Source organism: Octopus bimaculoides, chromosome 9 (assembly GCF_001194135.2).
Source record: "Octopus bimaculoides isolate UCB-OBI-ISO-001 chromosome 9, ASM119413v2, whole genome shotgun sequence".
Taxonomy (NCBI): Eukaryota; Metazoa; Mollusca; class Cephalopoda; order Octopoda; family Octopodidae; genus Octopus; species Octopus bimaculoides.
The window spans coordinates 898,675-909,353 of NC_068989.1; the positions used below are offsets into that span (position 1 = coordinate 898,675).

Below are 10,679 nucleotides of genomic sequence, written 5' to 3' on the forward strand. Positions count from 1 at the left end.
CCCATGCCTGCCCCTCAATGAGCTTCAGTGTTTGTCTTTCACATGATTTCTACAGCCACAGTGTGTGTGCTGGGTGCTTTTCATGTGGCACTGGCCCCAGTGAGGTTACTGAACAACTTGCAAGGAACAGGAAAAAGAAAAAGCCTCTTCAATTGAATGGGGGTTGAGTAGCATTTGAAAGAGGAGAGGGGCGATGATTTTATACTCTGAGTTGAGAAGCTGGAGTGTGATGGAAGAACGAACCCAGATGTATTGCTATAGAGCTTCAAGACTACCCCATATTATATAAGGGTGGATGGGAGGAGCTGGAAAGAAGGCAGAAGTTGTGGTGAGATGTTGGAACATCTTAAGATAGAAGTAAGAGTAAGAGAGGATGCAGAGAAGTGGTAGGTGTGTGGTTGAGATACGCACATGGGGGGGGGGGTAAGTAGAATGGTGCCTCTGCCCTCAAAGGTAAGAGATGGATGGCTGTGCTGATGAGTTGGTGGCTGTTTTGTTAATATGTATGGTGTAACAATCCAAAACACAGAAGCTGTACTTTTGAGCTAGATGGAGGAATAATTGTGCTTAAAGATTCTTTATGATTCTTAAGTTTATGTAAAAAAAATGCTAAACTTAATATTTTTGATTTTTTTTCTTAATGGCAACTCAAAGAGTTTCATAAATAATAGAATGAAGAGCAAGGTTAATCCATCTGTTTCTTAGTAATAATCTCCAGGAACATTTTTATCTTAATAATCCAAGTTAAAAAAAAACATGATTAATTTATGAGTACAATCACTGCTTGCTGCAATGAACTATACTTTATCACAGAAATACAAATATTGACCCCTGCAGAATTAGAAAAGTCCAATGTCAGTAACTGGGGGAACTCACTGCAACCCCTTCGTTGGTAGAACATTGTTCTCATGACTCCAGACTCAAGTGACTTTGGCTTATTATATTCATAAAATGTTGGCCATAGTTTTCTTTTTTTTTCTTTTCTTTTCCTTTATTTTTCAAATTTCTTGTTATATTTTCTTAAAATTTATACAATTTTTCATTACCTTCATATGTCCAGGGTGAATTTCCCTTTCCTGGTGCTTTTAGCCAGTGGAGGCCACTGCCTGCTTGCTGTTTCTAAGTCTGTGAATGAGTTTGCTTTGTTAGGCACCACCATGGACAATGCTCCCGGTGACGTTTTTGACAAAGTAAGGAACAGTTCATTATGCCTTTCTAACAAAAGAATGATATTTGTTTTTCTCTTATTTCATCACCTTCATCATCATCATCATCATCATCTTAATATCTATGTTTTCGTGTTGGTATAGAAAAGAGAGATCTGTAATCCAATATATTGATCATGTGTCATTTCATTAATGACACTCACCATTCTCACACACGTGACATTGTTCTTCCTTAATCAATCTCCAATTAAAGACATTTCCATTCCTCACCATACATCCTTCATTTGCATCAGTTGGTCATTGTGATGCCAACACCTTTTTTTCTTCTGTAGATCAGCTGATGTCTTGCTCGTTTTCAGCCGATCCTCTCCATATTTATTCAACTCATTCTCATCAACTTCTTCATATTCTCTGCTTATATTTCAAGATACTCGCATGGAACGTAACCAAATGACGTTTATTTCTCAACATAGTTCCTCTTCCAGTTCATACACTTCTTCCATTGGTGTTGCAATGTTTGGACCCTAAACATTTTATTGGTCAAACAAATCATCAACAGTCAATATGACATCATCATCATTGCGATACTGCTTCCTAGTCGAGTGTTTTTTCATGCTGGGCAACAGATGATAGTTAGATGAGGCTAAATTAGGAGAATAGGGAGGAGGGGGTGTTTCCACTGAATGAATTTTCTCTTTTGTCTCAAAGCGATGAACCCAATACTCATCCTGGGTTAGGAAACATTCAAAGAAACCATCTGAATCTGCCTCAGACAATGTCAGATTTTTCCATGATATGATCAGCCTGGTGCACTTTTGATCGGGTGTCACATGTGGAACCTTCGTCTTGTCAAGTTTGTTGTGGAGAGTATTCTTGACTTTCTCATGGGACATGCTAATAGCTTTGGCCATTTGATTTATAGTCAATCACCTGTCATCTATCACCAAGTGGTAAACACAATAAATGTTTCCCTCAGTGGTGCACAATGTCCAGACCTTGGGTCATCTTCAAGACTCCATTCCCTTCCCCCTCCTAAATTCAGCTGCTCACTTTTGCACTGTTGATAAAGCTGGTGTGTCCATCTCCTAATGTAGCCACCATATCAGCATTAATATTGATGGGGTTTAAGCCGTTTAACCTGCAAATACCTGATAACACCACGATGCCAAATTTTGTCTGTTTTCAAGAGAGGTTGCTACTAGTTACTTTTGAAGTCTTCTTTGAACAATCAGATGTCGGTTTACCTGAAAAGAAACAAAGTAGTTATTAAAAAGAGAAGCCTTAATTTCAGGCATGCAAGATTTCACAGCTCCAGCATCACTCCTTCATAGTTAGGCTGTGAACTTTTCAGGCCACTCTCGTATCATCATGAGACCCAATAACTCAGATTTGATTTCATCATTTCTCACTTCACGTTTGGCCATTCTCTGCTGCTGTTTCATTTGCCTGTTATTATCCATTTGTCCCCTTGTAGAGTCACCTTTCTGGCACACATTACTACTGCTTTAAGGCTATGTTTTCCAATTAGTCCATCTTAGCATAAGAAAAGAAAATGGATCTAAAATAATGGGAAGCAAATTAACAATGTAAATCTTGTTTTTATTTTCAGGTTGCTCGTTCATTAAAACTGAAAAACCTTCCTCAGTGCTACGGTTTGAGTGGAGGTGCATCAGTTGAACTTTTAGCTAAGAATGGACAGCCCCATGCTTTTGAATTTCCTCAGGTCATGTTGCAGTCGCCTGACTGCAACTTTTCATTTAGTGGATTTAATTCAATGGCCCATCGATATATCAGTTTGGCTGAGAAAGATCAAAGTAAGCTCTCTCTCTCTCTCTCTCATAATTTTTGTCACCTGTATCATCTCATTCTAGCTATTTCACCTTTTACACACTTCTTTCATGGTCGATCTCTTCACTGCTGCTTCTCCGGAATTTGGTGCAGCTTAATGAGTAAATTCTTATCAGCATCATTATCTGCTGCTTGGGGAAAGATCTTTATTTGATGCAACTGTTATGAAAGGATTGTTCAATATTGAGATCCTGACAGAACTGCCAATGAAGTTGTGCCTTGGAGAAGGGCTTTTATGGAGTCGCAGTCTTTAGAATGAAACCACTGAGGATATTGTTTAATGTAAGGATTCAAGCTTTCAAAGCACTTCCCTCCAATGCTATTTAGGTAACCTAGGTAACAGAAGCCATCAAAGAGCTGTGGGAATATTCAAGAAAATTGGAACCATGAATGTTCTTACTGCTGACCATTCTTGGATGCAGTGGCTTGCTCTTTGCTGGAAACTTCTGTCATTGTCTCTTCTGCAGAAAGAGGGAATTGTTGGCATCCTATTCTGGAATAATCCAAACTGCATCTCATCTGAGCTAATTTTCTTCCTAATTAGTTACCTTCATAACTTGATCCATCAGTTTGATGCCTCTGTTGCTGTCACTGGTGAGCTTCAGGTTTTGGCGGAAAGCCTAATCCTGTTACTGTTTCCTCCTCCTCCTTCTTCTTCTTCTATTATCAGATATCAAAGGGGATGCTATTATAGCCAACGCAGCCGATCTCTGTGCCTCATTCCAGTTGGGTGTCTTGAAACACTTGGCAAAAAGAGTCCAGCGAGCTCTGCTGTTTTCGGAAATTACTGGACTTCTAGGAAAAGAAAAAACATTGGTAAGAAATTCCATACGGTCTTATTTTGATGAAGAATATTGAGATCTGGGTATCTTTAAGACACCAGAACTTCCAACATTATCAATAAGTTCTGCCTTGTATCCATGGTTATGACATTCAATGCTTTATCTCTGAATAGATTCCATGTTAACGTTTCATGACAATGGCCAGTGGAAGTACAATTAATGAGTTCATCGTTAGTCTGCTGTGTTGTGTTCAAAATCCCCAAATAGATTTAGATGAGAGTGACTTGGATTAGTTTAAGCGGAAAAGGTCAGGAATATTTCCAGTAATACTAGAAGAAACAGTGAAAAGATTCACTTGCACTGAAGGGCAAGTTGTCCCCTAGTGTGCTATGTAAAGGAGGATTTCTCTATGTCTAGAATGCTTAGAATGTTTAGTGTGTGTGTGTGAGCTGTGCTGTTTTGGATATGAGCAGTATAGTACGGACCCACTTGGGTCTCTAGAATGTCCAAGTTGAATCACTTTTTAAACACTAATTTTAGAGATGCATGCTTTGCAATGTTTTGTCATCATAAAATGCCATCAGGTTAAGGAACCTTGGCATTGATTGTGGATTTGGTGAGTTTAACTGGGTTTTATTCCTGAAATGATCTTCTATGCTTTCCTCTGTATTCAATGGTTCATGATACTGCTTCTATGGAACCAAGCATATTAGCAATACAAGGTGATATCAAAAAGCTCCCAGACTAATTATGTTTAATAAAGAATAACTTATTTGCTTAAGTTCTTTGAAACGGTCACTTTGCACAGCAATACACTGGTCCCAGCATCCCTGCCACATTTGGAATCCGGCCTGGAAGTCATTTTCAGCAAGTAAGGACCTTCTGGGATTCACTCTTGATCTTTGACAACAGCAATGTTAAAACAGTGACCTTTGAACTGCATTTTCATCTTGGAAGTCTGCAGGTGCTAAATCTGGTGACTAGGGTGGGTGTGGAAGTGATGCCATGTTTTTGGTGAGAAACTCGCATGCTTGGAGAACTCAGTGACAGGGTGAATTGTCATTGCAAAGAATCCAGGTGTTGGGATTGCCTGCTTGGATCCATATGACAGACCAACAACATCAGCAATGTTATTGATTGTTCTCTGACGATCCTCTTGCACAAACTGATGTATTTTCTCCACATTTCCAGGGGTGACACTTGTGGCAGGTCTTCCAGATCGCTCGTCATCTTCCAAGGACATTCTTCCCCTTTTTAAGAACCCATGTCACTCAAACCATTGTATACAACCAATTGTCTCTTCGCCATAAACTTGCCAAAGCATACTCATGGTTTCTGTGGCAGACCACCCCAAGTCTAACGCAAAATTTCACATTGGCTCCTTGTTCCAACTTCTTGTCCATGACAAAATCCACAGACTACAGCATACACGTGATCACAGAAACACAAATTTCACAACATGTTGAGTAAACACAGTGATGTCACTCGGCACTTCACTGCCTCAAGAAAATCACTGCTAGCAACCATGTGCTGCCATCTGTTGGTGTGCTACAGAACTTGTCCAGGAACTTTTTGATACCACTGTGTATGATGTTAGTGTAATTTTAGTGCTAGTGATAAATATAACTAAAACAGACATTTCATTTCACTGTTGTACAATTTCTGCCATTAGTAACTTTTGTATAAAACTACATGTGTTTGTTATGACTAATTCATTGTTGTTACTTAAACTGAGGAATATTTCTATAAAATGACAACTATGGAGGCTTATGTGTCTCTTCTACAGAGAAGTTCAGTTAACAGCTCATTGATTAGTTAATCTGTTGATTGGTATTTTATTAACTCAATCAGCTGCAACCAGATTCAAGAAGGTCTCTGTCTTATATTTTTGTTTCCAGTTTAAGTGTTTGTTATTGCAGTTTTTTGTTGTTGTTTTTTAATCATTTACCAAGATGATGATGATAGTGATGATGGTGGTGGTGGTGGTGGTGGTGATATGTTGAATTTTGAATGTTTTGTGTTTACCTTTCCATTAGGTTGTGTCCGGAGGAGTGGCTTGTAATCAATTCTTAATCAACAATTTACGAAAAGTCTGTGAAGAATATAATTGTTCTCTTTACTGTCCTCCTCCAAAGCTTTGCACAGATAATGGTATTATGGTTGCTTGGTAAGTTATTCCACTCTATTATGACAGTTAATGCCAAATTGTATTGTTGCCACAAGAAACATTTCCTCCTGCTTCATGCTACTAACTCAACAGCTTATACACCGATTTGAAGTTTGTGCCAACGCCATTATCAATGGATCATTCCATCAGAACCAAATTTCTTTTTTTTAGGAATGGTGTTGAAAAGTTGGCCCGGGGAATTGGTATTGCTAAAGATCTTGAGCAGATTGAAATTGAAGCAAAGTAAGATCACATTTTCTCATTTTAAAGTTCTTTGTTTTCTGTGTTTTGTCCCTTTTAATTCACACTATCGATATTCCTCAAGTAATTATAAAATAGGAAATTTCTGATCACAATTCACATTGTTTAATATCTTTGGATGTATCAGTGACGGAACACACATCCTAATCCCTTGAAGCAAGGACCTTCTTTGGCCCCCAGTATCTGGTGCAGTACCTATTGCGACTGACAAAACCATTCTAGCTTCTCCATCTTCTCACAGAATTAAAATCACTGCTTGGATGACATATTGCTTTCACTGGAAGATTTCAAATCTGTTGTATGTTCCATTGTGGAAGGCTAGGAAGTTTTAACTCTGTTTTCTTGGAAAAATTAAATAAAACAGATTTACTGGAAAAGATTACTCACTGATGGACATTTCTCACTGCAAATGGCCACTCAGTCTGCTACTTGTTACACAAGTTAGGAAATAAGACAGACAGATTTATCCTTTTCCTTATCTGCACCCTTCGTTTAAGAAATATAACAAATTGATTTTAAGTAATTATTACTACACATAGTTTTATAATCACTTTTGTTTTTCTCTCAACTTTCTTTCAGGTCTCCTTTAGGTGAAAATCTGAGTGAAGAAGTTTCAAAAGTTAAATTGAAACTAGAAAGATTAAAATTTGATGTTTGAAATGTGTGTTTGCTCTTCGAGAGAGAGATTTTCCATACCTCCCCTGCCCTCAGTTCTTCTTGATTAGCTTCAAGACCCTGCTTTTGTTAAATGGAAACTTGCTATCAAGTGTGAAGTTGAAGGACTGCAATATTCCAAGTTTGTCAGCAGAAACATTATCTTGAACTATCAAACGAACAATAATGTTCATATGACTCGTTTTTTTTTTTGTGGGGGGGGGGGGGTGAAGCTATGACTTTGCTCTGTATATTTTTACAACTTTTTTTTTTAATAATTTATTAAAAGGTATTTTGTATTTATTGATGTGTATTTTGTTTTTAGAGATGAAAAGCAACAACTGTGTGATGTGTTTATTTACTGAAGGTAACGTGTCTGGAAAGATGAGAAGAAGAGAAAGTGAGGAGTAGAGTGAGAGTGAGTGGTGACTGGCAGTGCAGAAGGAATGATGGTATATCAACTCCTATGTTCCATGGTTACACCGACAGAAAAGACAGGAAGTAGATGGAAGTGTGAGTGAATGATGGGGAGAGAACCAAAGACAGGAAGTAGATATGCACTTGGCAAGTGTTCGTGTGTATAAATATACATGTCCAAGCACCGACTCTCTTCTCCATCATTTTGAGCATGATGCTTGAGCAGGACAAAGATGTTGCTGATGAGAGTGAAGTCTACATCAGATACTGTCTTTCTGGCAACCTGTTTAATCTCTGATGACTACAGACCCGCATGAAAGCCCTGGAGCAGGTGATCTGAGACCCTTTCTTTCCCAACAATGCTGCTCCTGTTGCCCACCCAGAAACACCCTTGTAGCACATCACTTCCTGCTTTGCGAAGGCTGCCTGGCTCTTTGGTCTAGAAGTCAGCTTAATGAAGATGGAGGTACTCCTCTAGCCTGTACCCCAGGAAGAATACCACATGCCCCACATCACCATTGGTGAGACTATATTGAAAACAGTGCATTGGTTCATCTCCCCCTGAGGTGCACCATCATGTCAGATGTCAAAATCAACAGGGAAATCAGAAACAGACTGGCAAAGGTGAACAGTGCATTGGGCAGTGTGTAGAAATGCATGTGGAACAACAAACAGCCAAGAAAGAGTACCAGGATCAGCATGCAGAGAGCCTTAGCCCTTACCACCCTCACCCTATAGGGCTCTGAGTCGTAGGTTACTTATTGCCACCATCTACGACTCTGAAATGCTTCCACCAGCACTGCCTCCAACCCATTCACTGGAGTAACATCATCACCAATGTTGAAGTCCCTAAACAGACAGAGGCCATGCTGCTGAAGTCCCAGTTATGCTAGTTGGCCATATCTCCAAGATGAAGTCATCATCACTTACCCAAGTTCAGTGAACTCTCCACCAATCATCACAACAGAGGGACACCAAAGAAGTATGTGACAAAAAAAAAAATCCCTTGGTGCCTCTCACATCAACCATCACCAGTGGCCCAGCCCCAGCCAAGGACTGTGATACCTGGCAACTCACCAGCAATCATGTTGTCTCCTCCATGCAGGGCCACCCTCAAATGCACAGGAGGAAGAACCACAACACCACATCATCAAATGCTGACCAGACCTTCACCTGTAGCCACTGCGGTTGTGCATGTCTGTCCTTCATTGGCCTTGGCTGCCATGAGTATGCTTGCAGTCAATGAGGACCAGCCCCTAATTAATCTCTGTTTGTAAAGCCAAAAAGAATATACACACACACATATATATACACATAAAGTTTATTGTAATATATAGACTCATGTGACTATCATGTAAAGCTCTTCTAGTGAACTTGGCTATCAGACCACATAGTCATCCAATACAGAGGTGTATAACGCAGAGAAACCATGCAGCTGATCTGATCAATGAAATTATTTCAGGAGGAATATTCAAACCATAAAACGTCAGAAGTTATGAGAGGTAAATATATTTATTTAATCACTTTGTTATCCTTAGGATTGTGGCCATACACATACATGCATATATGTCGCTTAAGCTATCAACTGATTCTAAGGACTGTTGCAGGCATTTGAGAAAATCTATTTCCCATCAGCTCTTAGAGTTTATTATTACCTCTCTCCATTGACTACTTACAAGGTTTACCTTCTCCATTCGCCCACCTATCGTTCCATTACATCTCTTGTACATTCATAGCTTTTGCCAAATTTGTACTTACAGATATGCATGCGTGTATATATTTACACACACATATCCTTTAATCGTCACATATTCATTTCTTCAAGTTTATCATACAGTCACTTATTTCTCTAATTTTCTCATAGATTGGCTGACCGAAAATTCTAAGATTTTTCAATTCTATTTTACTATTATCGACATTTGCTGTTTCGTTAAATTATGTTTCCCAAAAGAATATTTTTCTCCCTTGTGTTCTGACCACCCAAACTCTGCCCTCCTCCCTCTCTGCCTCACTCTGTCTGTCTGTCTCTCTCTTGATCTCACTTTGTCTGTCTGTCTGTCTCTTTCGATTACCACTTGTTTCCCCAAGACTTCCTCAACCACCACCCCCAGCCTATATAAACCAGCGCACACACTCGGATTCCCCTACTCAATTTTTAATACCTCTGCCGAGGTATTAAAATCCAGAAGATGCACTCGTCTAAATTTGCTAGTTTGCGGTTTGCCCGACTCACCCCCTCCACATGTACCGGAAGTTCCTATCCTCTCTCATCCTTTGGTTGTCTCCCATGAACACTTCTAAAGGCTTCATGCCACCCCAACCCCTACTTAGGGTTTATCTCCTATGTAAGGTAGTGATCATATAGTGCATAAAAATGATGGTGTTGTGTATGCAGGTTGAATTGAAGGCTATTGTTTATGAATTCTGCCAAATGTGAGCTTTCTTTTCAGGTACATGACACTGCTGTCCCCCATCCCACACCTCCCACACCCTCAGGGTTGGCACACTGAAAGGTAGGTCTGGGGAGATTGTTGAGATGCTTGAACAGAGATGTGTCGATATCTGCTGCCTCCAAAAAGTAAGGTCCTGCTAGGTTCCTCACAGGCAAAGAACACAGGTACAAGGTTTTCTGGGCAGGAAACACTGACAGGGTTGGGGGCATGGGTATACTTCTTGCAGACGACTGGCTGGATGGATCCTGAGAACATTCAGAACCAGAGATAAGGAAACCATGATGGTCCTCAGCCGGCAGGATTACTGCTCACAGCTGTGGTCACCCACCAGTGTGAAATTAACAGCGCACCTTGAAGCAATCCAGAGAAGATTCACAAAGAAGATCGTCTCTTTGCAACAGCTCAGCTACTGGGAAAGGCTAAAACAGCTAAGACTCTACTCCATGGAGAGAAAGCGAGAGAGGTATGCAGTAATATACATCTGGAAGATCCTGGAAGGAATTGTGCCAAATTTTGGCATTGAAAGCTACACAAATGACAGAGCGTGTCGACACTGCACAGTGCCAAAGATCCCAGCAATGCAGTCGCACTTCAGGACCAGTTACTGCAACAGCCTGCGTTTCAGGGGCACACAGCTTTTCAATATTCTCCCAAAGAGTCTGAGGAACCTGCACAAAATAGATGTAGGTGTTTTCAAATCAAGGCTGGACCTCTTCCTGTCGAAAGTCCCAGATGAACCTACCTCACGGCAAGAAGGTAGCTACATCAAACTCCATTTTATTCCAAGTGCCACATATTAGAAGAGGATCTCAGTAATAACAGTGTAGCAAAACAGCGGTGCTCCAGCATGGCCACAGCTCTGAGCTGAGACTACAAAAGAAAAAGAAAGAAAAGATGTATATACAGATATATATATATATATATATATATA

General features: G+C 39.9%; 1 protein-coding gene across 4 annotated transcripts in view; it reads left to right on the forward strand.

Annotated features, from left to right (window-relative positions):
- LOC106879484 (tRNA N6-adenosine threonylcarbamoyltransferase, mitochondrial) overlaps window positions 1–7,181 on the forward strand; it is a 106,065-nt gene extending 98,884 nt beyond the window's left edge. For all 4 annotated transcript variants that reach the window (XM_014929078.2, XM_052970343.1, XM_014929076.2 and 1 more), the window contains 6 exons: window positions 1,061–1,190; window positions 2,776–2,980; window positions 3,685–3,830; window positions 5,833–5,963; window positions 6,135–6,206; window positions 6,804–7,181. In XM_014929078.2, coding sequence (XP_014784564.1) covers window positions 1,061–1,190; window positions 2,776–2,980; window positions 3,685–3,830; window positions 5,833–5,963; window positions 6,135–6,206; window positions 6,804–6,882 — 763 coding nt within the window. In that variant the 3' untranslated portion in view covers window positions 6,883–7,181. The remainder of the gene's footprint in view (window positions 1–1,060; window positions 1,191–2,775; window positions 2,981–3,684; window positions 3,831–5,832; window positions 5,964–6,134; window positions 6,207–6,803) is intronic.
- Window positions 7,182–10,679: the final 3,498 nt, after the last annotated feature.